The sequence below is a fragment of the Takifugu flavidus genome, chromosome 21 (genome assembly GCF_003711565.1).
Source record: "Takifugu flavidus isolate HTHZ2018 chromosome 21, ASM371156v2, whole genome shotgun sequence".
NCBI classification, from domain to species: Eukaryota; Metazoa; Chordata; class Actinopteri; order Tetraodontiformes; family Tetraodontidae; genus Takifugu; species Takifugu flavidus.
In genome coordinates this window covers 1,350,663-1,375,403 of record NC_079540.1, presented here as the reverse complement: position 1 = coordinate 1,375,403, position 24,741 = coordinate 1,350,663, and the positions used below count along the sequence as shown (strand labels likewise).

The 24,741-nt window shown below is 46.7% G+C and overlaps 2 protein-coding genes across 4 annotated transcripts; one reads left to right on the top strand and one right to left on the bottom strand.

Annotated features, from left to right (window-relative positions):
• Positions 1-491: 491 nt before the first annotated feature.
• LOC130518702 (homeodomain-interacting protein kinase 2-like) lies at positions 492-3,108 on the bottom strand. Its single transcript, XM_057021521.1, has 9 exons — positions 3,098-3,108; positions 2,172-2,391; positions 1,901-2,092; positions 1,632-1,813; positions 1,426-1,549; positions 1,196-1,315; positions 1,026-1,082; positions 772-908; positions 492-660 (listed from the first exon to the last, which is right to left on the bottom strand). The coding sequence occupies exons 1-9, from the start codon at positions 3,106-3,108 to the stop codon at positions 492-494; spliced, it is 1,212 nt and encodes a 403-aa protein (XP_056877501.1).
• A 10,637-nt stretch (positions 3,109-13,745) lies between these two features.
• On the top strand, positions 13,746-24,401 carry mylipa (myosin regulatory light chain interacting protein a). Of its 3 annotated transcripts, XR_008947889.1 has the most exons (8): positions 13,746-13,980; positions 14,875-15,065; positions 21,057-21,242; positions 21,524-21,721; positions 21,801-21,965; positions 22,302-22,725; positions 23,050-23,656; positions 23,697-24,401. XR_008947889.1 is itself a non-coding variant. In XM_057020297.1 (7 exons), exons 1-7 carry the CDS (start codon positions 13,894-13,896, stop codon positions 23,230-23,232), a joined length of 1,434 nt encoding a protein of 477 aa, XP_056876277.1. In that variant the 5' UTR covers positions 13,746-13,893; the 3' UTR covers positions 23,233-24,401. The 3 variants fall into 3 exon arrangements, 2 of the variants coding, with proteins under 2 accessions (XP_056876277.1, XP_056876278.1); XM_057020297.1 differs by having other exon boundaries at positions 23,050-24,401; XM_057020298.1 differs by lacking the exon at positions 13,746-13,980 and adding an exon at positions 13,996-14,502 and having other exon boundaries at positions 23,050-24,401.
• The last annotated feature ends 340 nt before the right edge of the window (positions 24,402-24,741 follow it).

Genomic DNA, 24,741 nt, shown 5'->3' with positions numbered 1-24,741 from the left:
ACATATTAAATATTGTTACTCCAGGTTTGTGTGCAACAATAGGCAGAGTAAATGGGACAAAGTAAAAATCGGTCAACTTTTCCTCAGGCACAACAAAACAAGGGAATAGGTTCCCAAATAATAATTATATTAATTTGAATGCACCAATTAGTTGTTTGATTTTCTGTAAACACTTTATGGTCTTAAAAAAAACAGAAACCAATGTTTAAAATAATGAAATCAGCTTCCTTTATTGTAATTCAGGGTGAATATGTGATTGAAAGACCAGATGGGACTGTCCCCCAAACATATGTGTTCAGGGAGTCTGTTTCTCTCTTTTCCTGCCTGTGTATTTCCTTCTTCTTTTCAAAACCTTTTGGCTGAACCTGGGCACAGCCTTCAAGGTGGAGCAATGAGGCTCACCATCCTTCCCATCAGGCAGCTTCCTCTGAACAGTGGAATTATCAGCATTTATCTGTGTGTCCGTCATTGGTGTCACCCTTGACTGAAATTTAGGCCGCTTGGAGTCTTGGCAAGTCATCGTTAGAGTCACGATTTCTTTTCTGCCCTGTTTTTAATTGGCTCTCTTGGTTCGGCTGTCGGTTTTCACACTGCGACTGCAACGTCTGTCCATTTTCCTGGCTGGCAGTGACCTCTAGCTCTTCAGAGGTGGTCCCCACCCTTCAAGACACAAATACATGACTTAAATAATTATCTGAGATCCTGCAATTTTTTCAAATGTATAAATCAAAGGTTTTAGGACTGAAATGAATGATCTTTGTGTAGACTTACTCAGTGTTTGTCAGAAAACCATGATGCAGCAGTTGAGCTGGGGTAATGCGCGTAGCAGGATCTAGGTCAAGCATTTTCTTGAGCATGTCAACAAAAGGACCAAGTCCTAGATTTTCACTGTCTTTAGTAGGGATGTCCTGGAACAATAAAAATTGATTTAAAGTAGTTAATTACCCTGTAAATATATTCTTTATGCTATTAAGAAAGCGTTGTTACATTGATGTGAATAACAAATGAAAACTGGAAAAACATACGCTTAAAATGTCATCCAAAGAATCCAGAAAATGACATCCTGTTGTTCCGTGGCATTTCTAAACAGATAACAGAAAAGGAGTTAAGGACAACAAAATAAACATTCCTACCTATTAATTTGGGGGAAAATTAGAGTCCGTAAGAAATATCTTAGACAAACTACCACAGATACCTTTAGTTTCCACGATCGATTCCCTGCGCACATATATTTCTTAAAGAATTGCTTCGTATTTATTCCTGCATCCAGCATTCGATTTGGAGGTTGACCTAGTAGCTCCACGATGCTCCTCATCTGTGGGTAAAGAAAACACCACGTCACAATATTCACCCAAAAAAGTTTATGTTGCAGAAAAGTTCAAAGAAAAGAATGAAGTAAACTCCAAATACTACAAATATACTTACCATGTCATACTCATTGTCCCCATCAAACAGCGAAATCCCCAGGTGTAACTTGGCAGCCAAACAGCCCAGAGACCACATGTCGACAGCCTCTGTCAATGGAAGACCCAAAAGGACCTCTGGAGACCTATAAAAGGGTGTTAATTTGCTTTTTACAATTGGTTATTTATAGATTTCCATGATTTTAAACATTTGTAAAAAATAATTACATGGAACAGAGGGCCTGTATAACTGAGCCCTGTGGTATAGTGGAGGCAACAGTGGCAATTCCAAAGTCGATAAGTTTGACTCTGAAAGGCTGCTTTTCATGGTCCACTAACATAATATTGTCCAGCTTTATATCGCGGTGAGTCACTCCCACGCTCTTCAGAGATTGAAGTGCAATTGCAAGCTTAAAGAAAATAAAACACTTTCAGAATACTTTTTCAACATTAGATCAAAGGGCTATTAATGAAAAAGGAAGTACAGTGAGATGTACCTGTTGGACAACAGATTTGATTGCGTTTAGAGGCAGAGGACGAAAATCGTTCTCCGCCATGTAGTCAAAGAGACTTTTGTCCAGGTACTCGAAGACGAAGCAGAAATACCCTCTGTCAAAAAAGGCTGCGTGAATCTGGACAATGTTGCATTTTTCTGCATCCAGTCTTTGAAGCCTTAGCAGGGCTTGTATCTAAGGAGACAAATGTCAAGGTTCACCTCAATTAAACCACATACAGGGGCAAATAGGAACAAAAGTTGTTGTTACATACTTCCTGCTCTACACTATCATAGTAATCTTCTTCTTTCTTCATGACTTTGACTGCCACAGTCTTGTTGTCTCTCAACCTTATACATTTGACTACTTTGCCAAATGCACCCTCTCCCAGAATGGACTGCACCAGATAATTGGTTTGTCTGGAATAGAGGATGCTTCCAATTTCCACTATGTTCTGCTCGTATGCGAAGGGATATGGACACCAATGTTGGTAGCTATGTTAGAAGAGAGAAGAAAAAAGATTAAGAGAAGTCTCCCTTTAAAAATCAAAATGGAGTACAGAAACTCTAGGGAAACACTGATCTCATGACAAGTTGGAGTCATTATAAACTATCAAGCAGCTTCAGTATCACCTTAAGCTTCCCCTCACTGCACAGTGCCCCATTTACCAAAGGACTAAGCCACCCTAACAACTGTATCCAAAGATATACGATGCCTGCTATTTCTCCCCTTACACCATTAAAATAACCCATAATTTCTAGTTTTGTCGCAGAAACTTTATGAGCCGCTTCACTCATAAAGCTGCAGTAGAACAGCAATAAAAGGGATGTATGGGACTTCCGGTTGATTTGGGGACACGGGTCACGATTATATTTTTGTAGATCTTGTCTGCCAATTTTGTCTACCTATATCTGCGCTCACTCTATTCTCAAAATAAAATTATTTCATGTTCATTTCCAGACAACAATATCAAATTTTCACCACACCTCATGTATGTGTGCATTGTCATGATTTTTTGTGCACGGGTAAGGGTATATAATAAAAATATAACTTGTCCAATACTCAGACACTAAAATAATCATTAGAGAGAACGTCAATCAGGTCCACCATTTTGTCAACAACCTTCAATCTCAAGGCCAGACATTTTATTTTTAGCTAATGTAAATTTCCTTGCCAAATAATTAAATGATCAAAACTTACCAGTGTGCCATCTTTTCTGTAGTGCTGAGTAGTATGTTTGTTATGACTCTACAAACCAGAATATTTCTAAGCAGAATGAAACAGCCAAAGTTATTCCTATCTTAAAACCTTCTGGCAAACATGTAATTCAAGTTGTCGACCAGTTTCTGTATTACCCCATCCTTACAAATACTGCATAAAAGTTACCAATGTTAAACTCTGTCCTTTCATACCAAAGCTCAAAGTCTATAAAGTGGGCTTTTATTAATATATATTTGTCTCAAATATCAGACATGTTCAAAGATCAAAGACACGATATCCCTTTACCCACAACCCCTCTGTCACCCTTTGTCATTTTATAAAGTACTGGCTTTTTCGCTCGTTGTCATCGTGGTGCCCCGAAAACCAGGTGTCCTTTGTAGACAATTGGAACAGTTTTTGGGGAAAACCTGGTCTGATTAGGAGAAACGTGTCCATCCCACCCGGGAGGAGGAGTATGTTAGCTTAAATGAATCTACTCCTCCTACCCATCTTAATTATCATATTCCTGGTGTTATTGGTCAAGGAGTGGCAGCAATCTATCACTCCAACTTATTACTTAATCCAAGACCCAAACACAGCTCCAGTTCATTTGAAAGCCTGACTCTTAGCATCACCCATCTGAACCGGAGGACAGAAAAGCCACTTCTGTTTGTAGTTGTATATCGGCCCCCTGCTGGGCCACATTCAGAGTTCCTGTCTGAGTTTTCTGACATCTTATCTGACTTGGTCCTCAGAACAGATAAAGTCATTATCATTGGAGACTTGTAGATGTTGTAAATGACAGCTTTAGAAATGGTTTCATTTCATTACTTGAGTCAGTTGGTTTCCTCCAGCAGCAGATAAATTAACCAACTCATAACTTCAACCACACCCTAGATCTAGTTCTGACTTATGGTGTTGAGGTAGAACATGTGTCAGTGTTCCCTCAGAACCCACTCCTGTCTGATCATTCTTTGATCACTTTTACATTTAAGATAAAGGATTCTTCTATCCTCAGAACACAGTCTTACTGTAGCAGGTCTACCTATGCATAGGAACATGTGGAGGACATGTTCTCTCCCATTCTCACCTCCTGAGGCCTGTTTGTTCCTGACAGCCACAGTGATGGCAACCGTCCCATGATATGGCCCTTCAATATCAGCTTTGGAATGTTTAAACACAATAAAAACTGGGTTTCTTATTTTAGCCACTAACAAACTTGAAAATCTAAGCCAAACAGAAATAAACCTTTAATAGATTCTAAGTGACATGAGCGTGTGATGAAGATCAGCTGTCAGAACAAGATGAGACTTCTATTGAGAAGAGCTTTATATTGTTCTTCATGCAGCCTGTTCTGATAATAATTGAGTTTGCAGTGTCTTGTATATATCAGCTGCAGGCTGTCGGTGCTGGTGCTCAGCGGCGTGCATGAGCTCCTCTACACTCCATTTCTTATCCTGGATCTACAAATGTGACGTGGTGTGATATTGCATTTGTAATGCAGTCGTCACACCTACGGGTTGTTTCTATTGCACAATTAACTTGGATTATTTCACCGTTAAGAAGCCTTTGGTGGGAAGGTTTGAAGGCGTTGGTTCATGAATGGCTGAAGTGCTGAGAGATGCTGCGTGTGAAGATTCTGGCATTTACAAAGACAAATGCATGAACATCAATAGAGAAGTTAAAATCTTGGCAAAAAAATCTAAGAGAAGAAAAAACAAAAAACCAAATGGAGATTTTGGAGGCTCTAAGATCAACAGTTTACATGAAAGCTTAATAAAGAAATACAAAAAGACATAGTCAGAGTTTTACATCTTTGACTAAATGAATGATATTTTAAAGCGGAACTAAAACGTTTCACTGAGTTGATCACTAAATATTAATAAATGTCTCCACCTGCAGTATTAATAAATGTCTCCACCTGCAGGTAAAACCCGGAATTGCAGATAGTTGGCTGCCGAAAACTTAATTATCCACAATTCCGTGAATGAATGAAGTTCTGAAGCATGATTGCAGGATGTTGCTTTGTTTGTTCATCATTTCCCAATTTTTTTGTGTTCTACCATCACCCAAGTCACAAGAAAAGCTGCCTTATTCTCAGTCCTCAAATCCAGATTATTCTTTCTTATTCCAAATGGTGGCAGTGTTGCTCAAGGAATTCTCTCTCTCTCTCTCTCTCTCTCTCTCTCTCTCTCTCTCTCTCTCTCTCTCTCTCTCTCTCTCTCTGTCACACACACACACACACATTCTATTTAGATATGTGATGCATGGGTGTGTTCAGCATGTGCTGCTGGGGTAAATACATGTACAATCTGTCTGTTTAAAGATTGAATCCTGACTATCTTGTCATCATCTTCCTGAAATGATGTCATTGTTACTCTGGCATTCTGGCTGGAATCACTCAGTCGAACCATCAGGAATGGTTCAGATGCAAGTTTATGCCAACAGCTCAGATGAAAATGAAACTTCCATGTGGACGGCTGGAGGGTTTTACATTTTTACTGAAGCCTCTTCCAGTCATGTGAAAGTTCCGTCTGGATGCAACATGAGGACATATTTTAAATAGAATGTTAAAAATAGGCAGAAAAGACACGGAGAACACTGAGTACTTCTAATAATAGGAGAGGTGACTTTTCCTCCTTCGGCCATGTCTGGGGTCAAACTCATGAAGCGCTCTTGTTTACTGTCTTCAAGCGTTACATCTCTGCCTAAAATAGATCTCATCATGAATTCCTCTTCCGCAGAATTAAACATTTATCGCTGACATGTTGGCCTAAATAAGAGATGAGATATAAAACAAGGACAAGGCTGCTCCAAGAACAGACCCTGTGGCTGTAGGCTGAAATCAGCAGCAGCAGTAGTAGCAGCAGCAGCAGTAGTAGCAGCAGCAGCAGCAGCAGCACGCATTCTATTTAGATATGTGATGCATGGGTGTGTTCAGCATGTGCTGCTGGGGTAAATACATGTACAATCTGTCTGTTTAAAGATTGAATCCTGACTATCTTCCCATCATCTTCCTGAAATGATGTCATTGTTACTCTGGCATTCTAGCTGGAATCACTCAGTCGAACCATCAGGAATGGTTCAGATGCAAGTTTATGCCAACAGTTCAGATGAAAATGAAACTTCCATGTGGACGGCTGGAGGGTTTTACATTGGATCTGGATTTAAGCTGAAGTCGACTAGTTTCTGTCAGAAACCACTTGCTCATTCTGGGGAATGTGGGGCACCTTCGTACACTCGGCTGCAGTCATGCTCCGGGAAGAAATTCCCCCCACACACACATAAAAACAGCTGGAATCCCATCGCGAGGCCCAGAGAAGCCGCTTCATTCACAAGGAGAACATGGCTGCAGTTTTCAACATCCTGATGACGTTAAAAAAAAATAATAATAATAATAATTTACCTTCGCACCCCAGGAGCAGTTTATTAGAATCAACTCCCCAAATTCCATAAAACCGAAGGATAAAATATAAATATAGCACAGTTTAACCAACAATGTTATGAGAATTACACACAAGGGAACATGATTATATAATTAATTTATCCATTTGAACAAATAGGTGCAGCCTTTTCTGGCTTCTTTCGCGGGGCTGAACAAGTGTGCTGAGCCTTCAGTCAGCTGGTCCCCGAAGGAGGATGGCGACAGAAAAAGCAGGAGCAGACAGAAGACTTGAGAAGTTCTGTCCCGGGGGCCCGCGAAAGGATGTCTGACAGATAACGCGGGCGAGATATCACACGCGTGTCATTTTGAGGCCGCGGGGCATCAATGCGCATCAAGATTCTCTGGTGTCAGAGAAGTGCGGGAGCCTGCCGGAGGAGAACGTGATGATTCTGCTCCGAAGCGTCTCCACGGATGTGCTGCGATGCCTTCAGTGACCTGTTACCTCCTCGCACCCTCGTGCATGACCCCGACAACCTTGATTTGACGCGATGGAAACGGCCAATCGGTGTGCTTCTCTGCACGATGGTGGGTATAAACCGGTTGCTGGAACCAGTTCTACCCTGGGGTTCCGTCCTACCCGCTTTAGCTCAGGTGCTGTTACAACTCGATCACCAATAAACCTCATCAGTTGAAAAGGCTTTTAAGCCACAGTGGCCGCCGCCACGCTGGCGAAGCGATAGCACAAATGATGTCATCATGTACGTGGACTGTCACACGACAGATAACAGACATCAGCGCAGATAACGAGGCCAGGTCACATGACATATAGCCCTGCCTGAGCCCTTTGTGATGGTCTTCCATGGGTCGGGTTGATTAGAAGTTTGAGTAACTATCAAGTTTGAACATTTACGGTGTTTTACGGGCTGCAGATGAGATCTTCTTACACAAATCGCTGATGTTGTCGTTGAGGCTGAGCATGTTCTGTAGTTTGCATAAGGGAACAGATTAGATATCTGATCTTACTACCCCAACACGGTGCGCCGAGGCTCGAAACATCTGTGAACGTGAGGTGAGCACAGTTAGCCAGAGCAACTCTTAGCGCCGGTGCTCATGAATATTCAGAAATACCACTGTTTTATTTCCCTTATCATGACATTGGCATTGCCAGATAAAAACAAGATGCTGCAAGCAAGCGATCAGATATTCAAACTCCCCGCTCGGCTCCCAGTCTGAGACGTGACGGCTCTGCGGGGTAAAGAGGTAATCAACGAGGAGGGTGATTAGCGTGATTGACGTAAGAGGAGCAGACAGGAAGAGCACATCAGAGCGAGAGGAGGGAAACTTCGGATAACGTCTCCACACTGCAGTGATTTTCCTGAGAGCCTTTGGGTCTGGACCATTATTGCATTTTCCGATAAAACCGCCCAGCTATCTCTTCCTGAAGCTGTCTCACGCAGCTTTTACTTTCTTTGTTCTGGGGAAAGGCGAAGCCGGCCTGACTTTTCCCGCTCGTTCGCATCTTTAGAAGTCAGAGTTCATTCTTACCTGCTGTTCTGGCCAAATCCTTCAAAGGCCAAATGCAAGTTTGGTATTCAACAATTAAAAAGCTTTTTCCAAACCATCATTCGGAGAAGTGTGGAACATTTTCACTCTAAAGATGAATCCCTGGGAATCAGAAGGAACAAACACTTGGTTTTGGAATTTTAAAGTGGGGAAAAAGAGGAGACAGCTCGTTTTAACACTAAATGAAATGATTTCTCTTTCATGTTACATCTCACTCACCCGGGGGGGGGGGGGGGGGGGGGGTTTCTCTGTGGAACACGCTCCGACATCTGCGTTCATTAAAGCATGGAAATTAACAGAGCTGGGAAGATGTGTGAGCCAGCTAAAGCACCATGCTGCCTGTGCGAGAACCTATAGAATGTATAGGAACGTATAGGAGAACGGCAAAGGAAAAGACTCCAACTCGCGAGCAGTTGCAATTTATAGCTTTAGCCTCGTTAATGTGCAGGTTTTTGGACTGCAGGAGGAGGCCAGAGTACCTGGAGAATGTGCGCATAGAAAGGTCAGAGCTGGAAGCGTCTTGCTAAGAGGCTACGGTGCTAACTGAGTCAAATCAGGGCCAGGAAACGCTCCACCCCCGTGGACAAATGCTCCCTCCGTCCAGGCAAAATTTACTGTCTGATTCACTTATTGTGTGGCCCCAAAAGAGAAAAAAGGATCTTTTAACCTCAGCATGGAGGAGTGAGGTGTGGAAAAATGGGATTTAGGTCAGGAGCCAAAAGATGCACTTATGAAGCAACAGCTTCTCCTGCAGGTGGAAGGTCGTCCCTGGCTGCTGAGAGCTTTCCTAGGGTCAGGTTTCACCGGAACGGATGCGGGGGAAAGGGCCCTGTCGGACAGGTTTCCATAGCGACGGGGCTTGACCTCAGGAATAACAATATAAATGCAAATGTTGATTTTTAGGCTTTACAAATATGGTTTTATTACAATTTGAAGAGAATCTCCTGAACAGGAGAAACATTTGCAGCAAGCAATGTCCTTTGCCTCCTGTGTCCTCTGCTAGCATTTGCAGCCCATCACACCATTATGTAACCGTCTTTGGGGTTGTCACCCCCCAGCGCCGGTTTACAAACACACTTGACGGACGGGATCGAACATCTGCGCCCCCCCACCCCGGTCTGCAGGTTGACAGTTTCCCAGCATGCCACACGCACGGAATGATGCCTTTTAAAATATTAGAATCCTGCACTGAAATTTTAAAAAACACGGATTGAGATGGTGATTAAGAAAATGTTGCATATTTAATGCAATTTTTCAGCGTTTAAAACAACTACTAATAACTGGTTAAAGCGTGAGTGTTGAGCTGGTATTTGTTAACTAAATGCAGTGATGAGAGCCACTATATTCTGAGGCTTCATGAATATATGCATGTCGGGGAGAGAGACGGGAGCTGATTATGGCGTCCGTCAAAGTCAGGACGAACCCAGAAGGGTTAAAGCTCCTGTTTGATCGAGATCCTGGGGGGTGGATTCCAGTGGCGTGATAGAAATGTAGATCCAAAGTCCATACAGACAGGAGATCCTCTTCATGTTGACACTAGAGAGCCAATCAGACGCTGCATTCAGACCACAGCGCAAGAAGCTCCGAGGCTTTCGTTTTTACGTAACCCCACGGGGTTTTTTTAACTGTTGACGATGAAGTCGGGCTGCTAAATGCTCCATATGAAGATGAGAACATGCTATTTTCCTCACCATCTCCTCAAACTGGTACCCTCCCCCTGCCCATTACTCATTAGCGACATGCTTGATTACCACCCGAGGTGCTCAATTGCTGATATTTGGTGCTAAAGGCGCTCTTTTAAAACCTGAGTTGTCTGTTTTTTCCCCCAACATTTTCCATTAAAAAGAGTGTAAAAGCTGGATAAAGTCATGCGGTATCTCTGTCGCCCCCTCTGGTGCTGGGCGGCAGTGTTGAACTAAGCAGCCCAAAGTGTTTATTTCTCTAACCAGTTGGGTGGAATCTAATAACTGGCAGCCAAACACTGATTGGTCAGTCGGTTAGGTGAGAGTAAAAATTGCTAACGTTGCTAACGTTAAGCTTTAAACTTTAAAGCCTTTTTTGACCCGATGCAGATCATTTTTTGTCTTATTGTCATGCACATTATAATCAGGCAGTGTTGCTAAATATTTAGCAGTGACAATGATGCATTCAGGTGACATTCGAGTGTCCTATTGTTGCAAAAAAATAACCCCAAACCATCACAAAGCAGTTTTTTTTATTGTTCGTAAATAGATGACATATTCTCTTATCTCTTTGTTGCCTCCCACACATGGATCCAGCCATGTATGAAATGTTCTCTGAGCGACCCACAGAGGCGGAACAACAAACATTAACTCTGACAGCGCCGAGTTTCTGAAAATAGCCCCTCTAATTACCGAGTCAGTGCGGTCTGTAGCTGAACGCAGCAAGTTCACGCCCATCACGCCAAACAGTCCTCATCATTAATCAGGCAAATCTGGGCCGCATCTAATCAGCAGTCAGGCAGATTAGGAAGTGACTCTTTTTTATTATCAGTGGTTGAAAGATCTGATTATGGGCGGTGGAAACGACCCGCGTCACAGGCTCCACCAGTCAGTCCGTCAGTTTTGGGCTTTTGGACATCCACACTCCCTCGGCCAGCTCGTGAGCTCTGTCTGACAGTTTCCACTCTGCCCAGTAGCGCGCCTCTTCCCTCTCTTCTCCCGAATCCACCAGCTCGATCCTCAGGAAAGTTTCCTTCTCCAGGATCATTGAGGCCAGCATCGGGTCCGGGGCTTGCCGAACCCTCGGCAATCTGGACGTCGTGCAGGAAACGCCGCACCCACGGGCCGGAAGGCTTCTGATTTTGACTTCCTCTTCATCCTGTTTCACATCTGCATCATCTGAGGAACACGTCCATGAAGAGCTCTCATTGGTTGAGCTGTCAGGTGACTCTGCGTCCTCTGATTGGTCTGCGTCGACACGGCAGGCCGGTTTGACGCCACTTTGCCTGTTGATGGTCAGGCAAGGCGGCCATCGGAGGGTCAGACATCTCGTCACCGCCAGCCAAAGTTCCTGGGGCCTGAACAAGCACGATCTCTGAGGCCGGGTCGCTTGAAGGAAAGCGTCCTGCGTCTCCCGCCGCGTGGATTCTCCCGCCTCTTCTGTCTCCAGCGCCTGCGTGGTGAACACTCCATTGGAGCCCTTTGGCGGCGGCTCCTCGCCATCCTCATTCCTTTTCTGATCTTCTCCAAAGCTGAAGGAGCTGCAGAACCTCTGGCTCCTCTTCATTCTATGTTTGACCTCCACATCTGAATCCGATGACGAATCTCCTTCATCCGATGAGCATCCTCGCTCTGAGGGACGGTGGCTGGACCGCTGACTCTCTTCAGACTCAGAGGAGCTGCTCGCCCTCTGGCCTCTCCTCATACTCGGGCACTGGAGCGTCCGCTGTTCCCTAAACCGTCAGCCTTCTGGCGCTGTTCTTCCTCCTCTCCTCACAAGAGATGGATCCAAGAGGATGAAGGAATGGAATCAAAGCTGCTGGAGCAACAATGGCTGCAGCAGCTCTGGGTACATTCTGACATAACTGCCGCTCCAAGAGGCGCAGCTTTGCTTTGGCAATGGCAATGGGCAGTGATGATGCTGTGATGTCATGCCCACACACACACACACCACACACACACACACACACACACACACACACACACACACTCCTGCCTAGCTATGTGTTCACGCTCCAGTCGAGTCAGCAGTGACTTGCCTTAGAGGAAAGTGATGTCACGTTGAATGATGTCACACCTATCCACGAACCAGGAACTTGTGTTTGCGAGCCCAGACCGTCCCCCTCCCCCCAACAAAACCCACGTGCACGCCAGTAGGCTAATTTGTGCATGTTGTTGATTCTTATTTGCCCCGTTGCATTCACGCCTGTTTGTCTGATGTCTCCTTTCAGAGGAAGTAGAAAACAGCAGGGAAAGCTGTGTTCCAAGCCTGCGTTGCCCCCCCCACGTCAACCGTGGACAATACTATGTGACCTCTCTCTGTGCCGTCTCCTTTAATGGCTCTGAGGGCTGCTCAGGCTGCACGTCCCTCTTGTCAGTCAGTGCGTGTGTTGGTTGCATCACCACAGGCCAAAAGAACGGCGGCCGCTGCCAACGCCACAGAGCGGCTGGATCAACGTTCAGACAGACTTTTGTGCCGATCAGGGGAACGATGCCAAATTAGATATGACACTTTAGTGGACTTTTACAGCTTAAACCAAAAGCTGCATTAGAAGCGAGCACGTGTGTCGGTCTGTGTGTGCGTGCATGCGTTCTTGTACTTGCTACATACTGAGTACCAAAATACTCATTCTACTAGCAAAGTGAGGACCTCTTGGGGAAGTGAGGACATTTGGGCAGGACTGTTAGAGGGTTGGGACTTGGTTTTAAGGTTGAGGTTAGAACTGGTTTGGGTTCATTATACTGGATAGGGTCAGGAGCTGGGGAATGCATTATGTCTATGAAAGTCCTCACAAGGATAGAATTAGAAGGATGTCTCTGCATGTGTGTAACTTCTTGTACATGTTACATAAAAATGAGCAAAATACACATCTAGATAGGAAAATTAGGACATTTTGGGTGGTTCTCACACTTTCAAAGGCCTGTTTGAGAGTTTAAGATTGCTTTTAAGGTTCACCGGGTTAGGTTAGGATTAGGGGGTTAGTTATGATGTTAGGGTGAGGGTTAGAGCCTAGGGAATGTATTACGTTTAGAAATGTTCTCACAAAGATAGAGTAAACAAGCATGTGTGTGTGTGGATGTGTGTAGAATACATCCTGTGATAGCTGCCTCTGTGGAAGTTACATCATTTTGTTGTGTTTGGGAAATTATAAAGCTCAATAAAACTCATTGAATATTTAAGCAAGAAAAAGTTGGCTTTACCTTCCTGAATTATCAACAGAAGTCTTTGTGTGATAAAAGTCAAAGAACTTTGCTTGATGACAAAGCTGTCCATGCAAAAAAAAGTAAAAAAAAATTAAGTGAACGATTTCTGTTATCTCTGGTGTACTTTCAACCTGGAAACCCATCTCCACCCACCAAGTCCTGTTTTCCCGGAGTCGTACAGTAAAAGATAGACAAGAAGAGCCAAGATATGTGTTAAACTGTTAACTGGTGACAGCAGAGCCACCAGTGCGTAGTTACATACAAAGAACAAAAAATCACTATACAGGATAATAGAATTAAAATACACAAATGCACGCATACAAAAATCAATACCAATAAATTGTAAGATTATAAATGCATTTATCTTCTTTAGTCTAGCTGTTTGCATTGATTCAGAGGCCTTTTATATTACAAACCCAATGAGTAACAGTCCAGGCTGAACCTGTTCCCACTGCTCCCCATCATGAACTATTCAGTTGCAGCTGCACAACACGAGTCGCTAAGCATTTCTTTTGTTATCTTTACTATTTCTGGGATATGAAGGCATAAATTATCCACACAAATCCACACGCATAAGCCATTCTTAACTCCTTACAAACAGCTGATTTAAAGTCTATTGCGCGTCCTACCAGAAGGGGGCGCAGCGGACTCACACTCTCAGGCACGAGCGGCCAGCTGCTGCCAGAACAGCGTGCGCTTGAGACGGGACTTCTAATTGGACAGGACTTTAGAGCGTCGCTGTGAAGACGACGCTGATTGGCCGGTTCCGAGTGGGCGGCGCAGCTCGCGAGCCTTCATTGATATAGCCGTCCAGCTGGGGAGTAAAGAGAGCTGCCAGAGACGAGAAGGTCCGAGAAAGTGACGAACGCTCGATGTAGGGGGGCTTTTCGGGGGCGCTCCAGAGTTGTCTTATCGATTCGAAAGGGTGGCGAAACCAAAGACTCTGAGGAGACACGGCCAAAATGCTCTGCTACGTTACTCGTCCGGATTCGGTGGTGATGGAAGTGGAAGTTGACGCGAAGGCGAACGGCGAGGACTGTCTGAATAAGGTACGTCTGTCACTCTTATCGATTAGGCGACACGTCAGCCCGGTCCTGCAGCTATCGTGAAAAACTTTTAAACCCTTGTTCCCCTCAAATTAGTTAGTTACCCGAGTGCCCTGGCGTCCGTTGCATCGGCGAGCCTTTAAAGTCTGTTAAATAATCTCTTTTTCCCCCTGATTGACGGCACATTAGCGACCTTAGACGCGGTGATGGTCACCTGGAAGACCAACAATATCCTGCAACGCATAAGATGCTTCACAGACATATCAGAAATATCAAACCATCAGAGTTCAGTCACGCATGTAAAAGTTTATCTAGTGCTGTAAAACTGCCTCAGCGTGCAGAGGCAGATGGCTTCGGTCGGGGTAACTAGAGTTCATTCTGCTTCCTTTGTGAGCGCTTCTCAACCCAGGCGAAGTGAGACTGCGGGGAGCAGAAACTGTGGTCATGATCGCAGCAGCACAACTTTCCCTTTCATCAGTGGCCTCTACAAAGCCAATCCTTGATCTGAATAGAATATGGCCACGGGTGAGTTGCTGTTATCTCAGCCTCCATAATATCAGCGCCAGTAGTTGGGTAATAAACTCTGGTGCTGCTGCTGCTGCTGCTGCTGACGAGGGTGGAGGCTTCATCGCTTCCATTGACCCCTTTAAAGTTCACTTCATCCCTCCGGTGGCTTCAGAATATCAATAACTCTTTTTGTTCAGCTGCAAACAATGCAATCAGTTGATTGTAGTTTATTTATTCCCTTTGAGCATATACCAAAATACTGGATTTATCGGTGATGGAAGTCCTGGCTAGATCAAGGCACTCTAGGACCAGGTTTTGACCCCCCCATCCTGCACCCCTGGCATCCCCATCTTTTTTGTTAGTCCTAATTCTCCATTTGTTCCCCTCCAGGTGTGCAGGAAGTTGGGCATCATCGAGGTGGACTACTTCGGGCTGCAGTTCACCGGCGGCAAAGGCGAGAACCTGTGGCTGAATCTGAGGAACCGCATCTGCCAGCAGATGGACAACGTGGCTCCGTGTCGGCTGAGGCTGCGCGTCAAGTTCTTCGTGGAGCCTCACCTGATTCTACAGGAACAGACGAGGTATTTTTTTTCGCCTCGCCAACTCGTTGAGCTTTACTAGACCCCGTGCACGCCGCTTTCAGTTGTTTACGCGTGTTGGTAGCACGCGGCCAGAGGCACATGCTTGGAACGAGCCATTGTTGTGAGCTCCCTGAACATGAGCTCATCGTTTTGACTGAGATGCCCTGTAGTAACCTCTTTCCTGGGTGCTCCCAGGGTTACTAAAGTTCATTCAGGCCCAGCCCCAGGCAGGAAACATGATCCGGCAGCTCTGGGGGCTGTTTGCTGCCTTGCTCCTGCCCCCACAGCCCTCTGAGTGACAGCCTGGACCTCTGTTACTGAATCCCCCCATCTCCTGCCCACCCCTTTTTTGTTGTTTGAATGGCCGCAGTACAAAGCATCTCGCATTTTTCTGCATACAATGTTTGGAAACTGCAACTACCCAGGTGTGTGTGACTGCGTGCGTAAGTGTGTGTTTGCTATTAGTCATGCTTTCACACAAGTTTGACAGGCATTTCTTTCCTTTTTTTTGCAGCACTTTAATGGGAAACCATAGAGCAGCTTTGACTTTGCATCATTTTTTAGTCAGAACTGCTAAAAAAAAGAAAACACTTATAGAACATTTTAATTCAGGAGTACATGTTAGCCACAGGTGACAAATTAGACTTTTATTCAGCAGGAACATCTCAATAGGACAAACAATAGGTTAAAATGACCGTTCCTTCAAATGTCTCGCCTTTGCAGTTTTCATCCTAGCAGGATCTTCGGTCGGTTGGACCCCAGATAAAGCTGAGTCAGAACAAAGTAACAGGCCTTGACGGATCCTGATCCTGATCCTGGTGTTCCCCGCCTCCGCTTTCGTTTGAAGTTATTAATAACGAGCGTGCTCTCCCTTTGGAAGCTCAACCTCGTATTACTCCGTCTGCTACTATGGTGTGATTGTTCTCCTCACCCCAGGCGCTGCCATCTGATACTAAACTGTCACACACTCACACACTCACACACACACACACACACAGACACACAGAAGGTCATTTAGGCTGTTCATTAGGTGCTTCTGTTTCATCTAGCCATCCACTAGCGCTCCTGCTCCTTCTTTGCGTCATCTCCCGACTAAAAGTCATCTTGGAACTATCCCCACATCCTTTGCATACGCTCTCAGACGTGCGCTGTGGCTCTCATTTGTTTCTGTTGAAGAAAGCAAAAGGTCGTGGGGAGGACACCTGGCCGCCTGCGGCGCGACCTAGGCCAGATAAGCAGGGGTTATCAGCAGATGGCTGGCGTCTCTGAGATAGCGCCGGGCCTGAGGAGTCGCCGTTAGTTCTCACATTTGCATAGACGTGCGCTTTTTGCTATTTTTGGAAGCAGCTGTCTCACAGCTAATCCTTGTTAATTTCCTTAAATAAAGGCAATTCTAATTTGAGGGAATTGGTGCAGACTGGCTCGTGTCGGCTATTTCCTGCCTTGACCTCTGACCCACTTCCTGCCCCGGCCTCTGCAGCTTTTATTGCCTGTAGTCACGTCGGTTCTATCAGCCTGTAAAGCGCTGCGCGGCGTTTCCATTGTCAGCGGAGATGCCACCATCCACCTAAAACCAGTCAACACACTCTCCAATAACCCTGGGAAATGTGTGTGTGACTGAACGTTCTCTTCCACGCCGTTCTTATGGGCTCTATTACATAATCTGAGGTGGCCGGAGCGTGTACAGAGCTGCTTATGTAAACAGCTGTTCGCGCTGCGCTGCTCGGAGACAGGAGGTCAACCGGGTGTCTGTGCACACGTTCAACGCACTGTTTTCCGGTGATTAGTGAGCTCATTGTCCTGGGGAAAACCTAATAGGGAGATTTTTAGCGAGTTGAGGAGCTCCTCTGGCTGGATCATCAAAGCATACACATGGTGGTCTAATCCAGCCTACACACACACACACACACACACACACACACACACACACACACACAACACACACACACACACACCCCTCTACTGAACGGCCTTTTGTTGTTTTCCCATGACGCATCATCTGGAGCGACGTGTCCAGTTTTTTCTACTGGAATCAAGGGTCTTATAGGTTCAGGGAGCCTTGACCCAGGGGTGTGAACGGAGGTTATCTGCCTCACTGAACACTACGTGCCAGAGGGGGGGTGTCACTTGGAATCTGAATGTTTCCCTTCATTAGCTTTTGCGTTTAACATTCTGGTCAGGCCAACAGTGGACACACGCGGCTATTTAGAGGCTTCGTCGGAGGTACTGAGGTTGACCTGTTTACACCTGTACCGGCCGACTCGTCTTTAACCTGAACCGGCGGCGAGGTTTGATAATCATTAGATGACAAAGGAGGCTCATTTCCAGGGGTTCTGACCTCAGTAAAGGCCGCTAGAATGAGTTTATTCCACGTCCGTCTACCAGAAATGGTGACACAATGTTCTCTGTAGGCATGTCCAAAAACGTAGCGTGTACCAGGAGCGGGGCCACTAAATGGTTGTTAATGCGTCCCCCGATGGCCCAGTGCCTCACGGACCGTCACATTATCATGACATTAGTCTGTAGCCCTCATCTTGTTCACCCTGCCGCTCTTTTTCCCCATTATTCTCCCTCTGAGTCGTCACCGCCGCCGCCGCTCTGCAGGCTTCCTCCGCTGCATTCAAACACGTCGCAGACTCTGACAGGAGGAGCTGATTAAATCCAAATGTTATCTTTCTGCCTTCCTGCTCCACACTCCTCCACATGTCTGAACCCAGAAGGGGGTTATGGAGCAAAATCTGGGTCAGAAAACCCCTTTTTTTTTTAAATTATGGAACATGCACAGTATTTGTGCTACAGATGGGAAGTAACCCTATGGTGGAAATAAAAGCATGTCTGTAGTGATGTGAGGGCCTCAACATGATGGCAGAAACGACTCCAGCTACTGTTTACTGATGTAAACAGCTCTGGTTTGTCTTGTTAATCACTAACGTTGGCCCACAGCTAAAAAGTGTTTGTTTTGTAACGGTCTCAACCGCGATGGTGGGCTTTAATCATCATTTTTTTCCTCTGTTCAGCCCACAAACTTGAAGGCCTCGAGCACATTAGCACCTTTTTTTTGGGGGGGGGGGTTCTTACCTTTTACTGTTGGAACTATTCATTTGTCAACTTCCTGGAAATTAAAATGTAGAACCTACAACAATCAGATATATTTGGCGTTTTGCACCTCCGGGCATGTACACACACCCACACGGAGAGGTTACTCCAGTTCATTGACAGATAGTAACCTCACAGCTATCTGAGCTGCATGCAATGCATTGCTGCGTGCCTGGGAGATGAGGTGTGCATCGCTGGCTGCCATTGGCTGAAGCGGGTGTAAAGTTTCCAGGCAGAGGTGTTGAGTTTCACTTGGGCCGAAACATTTTGTTCCTCCGCGTTTGCTTCTCCCAGCTGCCGGAGGAGACGCCCAGGGTCTGGCGGTTGCCCCGGGAATCCTACAAAATGTGTCCCTTCAGCGCTCCGACGATATATCCGGGATACTTCTGTGTGGTTTTTTGTTTTGGTTTGTTTAAACTGAAGCAGGAGAGTTCTGTGTTAGCTCATCCTCTCCGTGGCTGCGGCGCTGCAAACAGCGGCCCAGTTTTTAGGGGTTGGAAACGCTCGGACTCATTTTAATTCATTCATTTATTCCGGCGAGCGTTCCCACATTCCCGCAGCCCTTCTCTTGGCCTCAGCGGCCGCTGCATGCACGACTCCAGTCACCTCTCAGACAGGTGTTACACATAAATGAGTAATCTCCTTAAGGCGGGCTGTGGGTTGACGATGTGACCTCGTCTCCACGTAGATGTAGGTTGAGGAGACTTTGGCCCCGCCGCGTCCTGTCTGTCACGTCTGATCGCTGCAGGACGCCACGCTTGATTCTTGGTTTTTGCAGTGATGTCATAACAAATGTTTAGGTTGGTGTGGAATCCTCTCAGCAGGATGGTTGTAAAACCTGTACAGTCGCTGCTGACACACTGTAGTTGGCTGACTGGATTTAGCAGGACTGTGTTTGAAAGTGGCTGTCAGGAACCTGTTGCGCCCACGGGGGGAGGGGATTTAGACCTTATCGCAGCATAGCGCACCCTTTCTGTGCTCGTCGGCGCAGGCCATTCCTGGAATCGACAAAATAAAAGGTTTCTGTTTCTAAAATCTGCAACTCTGATCAATGTAAATGCGAACGACTCGGCCCAGGAGGCATTTGGGCGTCCAGGACGTCCTGCGTCTTGCTCGGGGGGATTAGGACTCACCATTAACCTCATCCCAGTCTCCGCCTGAACTGTAGTAACCTCCGCGGCTCGCCCTGTAGTAACCTTCTTTTTTTTTTTCCCCCAGCCTTATTGTTTGCGTCGGGTAGGTAGCTAGCAAGGAGCGCTCCGTCACATGATGCCTGCTGGGCCTGACACAATAGAGCGCAGTGTTTTCTTTTTATGAGCGTGTGTGTGCGTTGGATGGAATGGGATGTTTAACGCCATATCAAAGCGCTGTTTGTTTTGCCCCGGCTATAGGGGCTCCTTGTTTTGACCGGCCTTTATCGGGGACTTTGTAGGCCACATTCTGCCTCAAAGGTGTCTGTGTTTGAACACTGTAGCTGTTGCAATCCACGAGCGTGCATGTGCAGGCTGCTGCCAGTCGTCCCTCAAGAGTCTGGCTTTTCAGTCCCGTGAGGGGATCGAGGAAACGTCGCCTTCCGTCTTTTCCTCCGGGGTGTTTTGGGTTTGTTCCGTCTAATGAAAACAGCGGATCATTTGAAACGTTCTGAAAGGCTGGCGAGCGCTACCATCTCTGTCCACCTCGAAGTCCTTTATAAGACTCTCAGATATCCTCAAGTCATAGTCTGACCTGGTTTTCTCCAGAAAATGTCTCTTCATCGCGTCTCATACGCAGCCACAGCTCGAGGCCAATTCATTTTTATTGGGAATAGCAGAGCAGTTCCAGGCAGCGTATGAAACGCTTCAGTTTCTCCACAGATGCATTCCATTGAGAAGTTTGCTGGAGACAAATCACCAGACTTAAGTACGTATGAAACAGCTAGCCGTGGGGGCTAAGCTAGCTGCATCAGGACGGAGGGTGGGCGAGTCAACAGTATCTGTAACAATCGAGGCCCCTCCGTGTTTAAGCTGAAATCAGATCTCATAAAAGATCCCTTGTGGAGACTATATTCTGGTCACCAGGCAACCGAGCGTGCAGCTTTATGCAGTGGAAAAGCTGTCTGACTTGGCAGAGAGAAGCAGGTGACTGCTAACGGTTGGGTCTTTGTCCAATCTTCTTAAGGATCTTCTGCCATAGGTCACCCAAACAAAGGGGCCCGATGAGGTTACTGCAGTTCAGGTTCCAGCCCGTGTTGTTCACCATGACGTCTCCCCTCGTGGCTTCTGGGAAAGAATTCCTCACATCTTCTGGTCAAAACAAAGGAGGGCTGGTTTTGTGTTGTCGGAGAAACGGCTTGTTTTTCTTGACCACACCAGATCGGAGCGTTGCTGGTTCCGACCACAACAATACCCATGCTTATCTTTGAACTGCAACAGATGAGGTCACGCTTGACCAACCGGCCTCATTCTGAGGCCCAGAGAATGAAAGCTTTCCAGCGGAGCTCCGTTTGGCGCCATCTACGGCCAGCAGCATGTCAGCCATTGTGATGGTTTCCAGAGTAGATGCCGACGCTTGACCCCGGCTTCAGTACTACTTCTGCAGCCACTTTCTCTCTCTCCACTTCTGTTTTTCGATGGCGTTCCGACACAACACTATATTTACAAAAAAGGGAAATTGCTTCAGACAGTCTGTGAAACAAATGTCCAACAGGGATTTCCTAAAGCTCCCGCCTTGTGGTCGGGCATCTGCCGCGGCCTGATGGTTCCTCGAATGTTTCCGGATCAACAATCAAGGATTCCTCTCTGAAATTAGGAATACATGTGATTTCCTTCCTCTCTGGCCTCAGTGCAGCAGTTAGTCATTATCGCAATGACCCAGTTCCCCCCCTTTGACCTCTCATTTGTCCTCTCCGTCCACCAGGCACATTTTCTTCACACACGTGAAGGAGGACCTCCACAACGGGCACCTGCGCATGTGCTCGGAGCAGGCGGTGGAGCTGAGCGCGCTCCTGGCGCAGGCCGAGTTCGGCGACTACAACCAGAACACGGCCCAGTACTGGTACTCGGAGCTGTGCGGGGAGGAGCCGTCCGTGGCCACGATCGACAGGTAGCACACAGGCCACTCAGAAACTGTTGTTTCATCGCATCTCAACACAAAGCTGTAAATAAACAAAAAAAAACAACGACCTGCTGACTCTAAACTGTAAATCATCACTCTAACATGTGAATGTGTGTCTTGGCCAGCGGTTATTTGCTCTGTAGCTACTCATAAATGAACTGCTCTTCCTGTTGATCTCATAACCGTAGTTGACCCAGTTACAAACGTGTGCTAATGTCGCTTCCCTCCTACGTGTAAATCGCTGCTGAATGTCGCGTCTCTTCCTGCAGCGTCATATCGAGACACAAGACTCTGGCGGCTCTGAGCCAGGGGTCGGTGGAATACCAGGCCCTGCAGCTGGTCGCCTCTCTGGAGCATTACGGCGTTGAGTGGCACTGGGCGCGCGATGCTAATGGCCAGCGGCTGGCCATCGGCGTCGGCCCGGACGGGATCGCCGTCTGCAAGGAAGACTTCAGCTTGGTCAACAGGTACGCTCGGTACAACCTGCGCACATTTCTGTGGTTTCTGCCTCAAGACGGCCTTTGAAACGAGCTTCCCTCTCGCTAGAATAAGCTACCCACTCATCCAAATCGCCACCCAGTCCGGAAAAACGGTGTATCTGACGGTAACCAAGGAGACGAGCGACAGCGTGGTGCTGCTGTTTAAGCTGATCAGTAACCGGGCCGCCAGCGGACTGTACCGAGCCATCACGGAGACCCACGCCTTCTACAGGTGAGGGTTAAAAAAAGGGTTTCCGAGAAGAGATGTGACAGAAGCTTGCGTGATGTTTTGATGGCGAGGTTTATTCGCCGCTCGGGTGGATCGTTAAGTCAAATCTCCTTTCACAACGGCGTTATCTCATGTCGCCGTCAGCGCCAGACGTGCGGGAACCAACAGCCGCCAGCACAAAAACACATAAACATTAACACAAATGAGCCTAGTTGGAGAATATTTCTGGGAATGTGGTTGCGTGAAGTCAGCGAGTGAGTTATGAGTGGCGGCCTCGTGTTTGTCCAGTAGGTCTTGTTTCGATGGCGTCTGTGACCACTTCCTGTGTTATTTCCACAGGTGTGACACGGTGACCAACGCTGTGATGATGCAGTACAGCAGGGACTTCAAGGGCCACCTGGCCTCGCTCTTCCTCAACGAAAACATCAACCTGGGCAAGAAGTATGTTTTCGACATCCGCCGCACGTCCAAGGAGGTGTACGATCACGCCCGGCGCGCCCTCTACAACTCCGGCATCGCCGACCTGGTGTCCCGGAGCGGCAACGGCGAGGGCTCCTCCCCGCCGCGCTCCCCGAGCAGGGACGAGCAGCAGGACGAGGGGCCGGACTGCGGCAGCTGCCAGCAGAGCCGGGCGCTGCAGGAGCGGCTGCGGAAGCTGCGGGAGGCGCTGCTGTGCATGCTGTGCTGCGAGGAGGAGATCGACGCCGCGTTCTGCCCCTGTGGTCACATGGTGTGCTGCCAGAGCTGCGCCAATCAGCTTCAGGTGTGTCTGTGCGTGTTTATGTTAGCAAGAGTCCCTACAAAGATAGCAAGACAAATGTGTGTGAAGGAATTGGAGCACGCAACATATTAACCCGACCGGCCCGTGACCCAGAAGTGGGAGGGTCCAGATCAAAACAAACAGTCCAGTCATGTGTCCTTGTCTTGTTTTGGTTCTGTCCATATTTGAATTCCACCACAGTAGAAAAATAGAACCGCCTTGTTTCCCAAAACCTGGAATGTAAACGCTTCCTCTATCGGCAGCTCCTTTTGTCGCCCGCGTCTTCCCGCCGCCGCCCACGCTAACCTGAGCTCTCTGCCCCTTCAGCTGTGCCCGGTGTGTCGCTCCGAGGTGGATCACGTGCAGCACATCTACCTGCCCACCTGCACCAGCCTGCTGAACCTGAAGCTGGCCGACAACCACCAGCACCACGGCGGCCTCCCGCCGACCATCCACAGAGAGCTGCCGTCGCCTCACACCGAGTACGAGCCCAAGATGTACCACACGTGAGCGAGGCCACGCCTTTCACCCGACTGCCTGGACTTTCAAATACCAAACATCCAGAAATGGCGAAATCAAAGAGCACATTCGAGTTTGTTTTCATTCCTTCGGACTGTCTGTTGGTCACGGAATCATGCGTTCCTCGCTCGATTTTATGTTTTCTTATTTTCTTTAAATTATTGCATCAGTTGACCTGATACAGATAAATGTGACTTCCTTTAGCGTGGGAACAAATGCTTCAGTTTAATTCGTTGGATGTTTTTTCGCTCCGCTACCACAAACCGTTGTGTTTTAGGCTAGCTTAACGCCGAACGTTTGCGTTTGTTCTGTGATATTTTATAGCATTTTTTTCTTTTTAAATCGCCAACAGATTGAATGACTCGGTGCGACACATTTGGTTTTATATTTATTTTCTGCATTTCTCTTGCTGTTCGTCCACATTTAGCGGCTGAGCAGCTCTGCACGCCGCTGAGTGCTAACGAGACGCTAACGAGACACAACCGTGATCTGTTTGTGTGCATTCTGACAACACTCCCACAACCTCTTTTACTTCAGAACAGGTCACGTTGCTTCACTGTCGCTCCTGCAGTACGATGGGCCTGCTTTTTGTCCACTGCTGCACCTTTTGTTTCCCGTCGCCATGCCAACAGAAAGCTGAAACGACTAAATGTGCGTTGTGTTTGTCCACCAGCGGCTGCATCTTCTGAGCGTCACTTCCTTTGTGCTTTCCATTCTTATTCAAAGGGTACCAGGAGATCAGCCTGTGCAATACTCGCCTGCTTTTTCAAAAGCTTGTCTTTATTTTAAAGAAAAAATGTTTTATTTAATTTCAAAGACTATTTAAAATGACAAAAAAGAAAACTACACTGTCACTTTACCCAGGTGGATTTCCACGCGTCTGTAGGGGAGTCTGGCCTTACTGTAGCAGCGAGACTGTTTTTATTAAACCTTCTGCAGACTTTTGTTTCACAAATGCGGAACGTCGTTTCTTGAATGTTCACTTTAAAGTTCAGTCACTGCAGGGGGGGAGGACTTTAATTTTCCACTTTGTACAAGTAGCTGTTACTTCTGTTTTCTGAAGCAACGGCTACTATCTGTAAATAAACTTGGTTTGAAATCATTTTTATACATTGTTTTTAACAAAATAAAGTATTAAAGTTCTTTTTTGGAAAAAACAAGCTGTTTGTGACGTGCTTAAGCTGATTTATCTGAACACGCTCATTAGGCTAAGTTGGTCTAAAGCGAGTTGACCCTTGACCCCAGAGGCAGGAAGATTAAATACTTTGTATGGAACCTTCAGGGACTGTTGCAATAACAGGAAGTGTCAGTGAAACTGCGACACTGGAACTAACCAGGGGTCGAACTCACAGAACAGGAGGCGCAGCCGTGCAGGACGGATGATTTAGTGAAAGTCCGCCAAAGTCAATGTCAGGAAGTTGTGAGGAACCTAAACTTTGCTTTCTCAGCAGCTCAGGTGAGGAACGCTGCAAATGTTGGAGTGTATTTATGCCAACACCG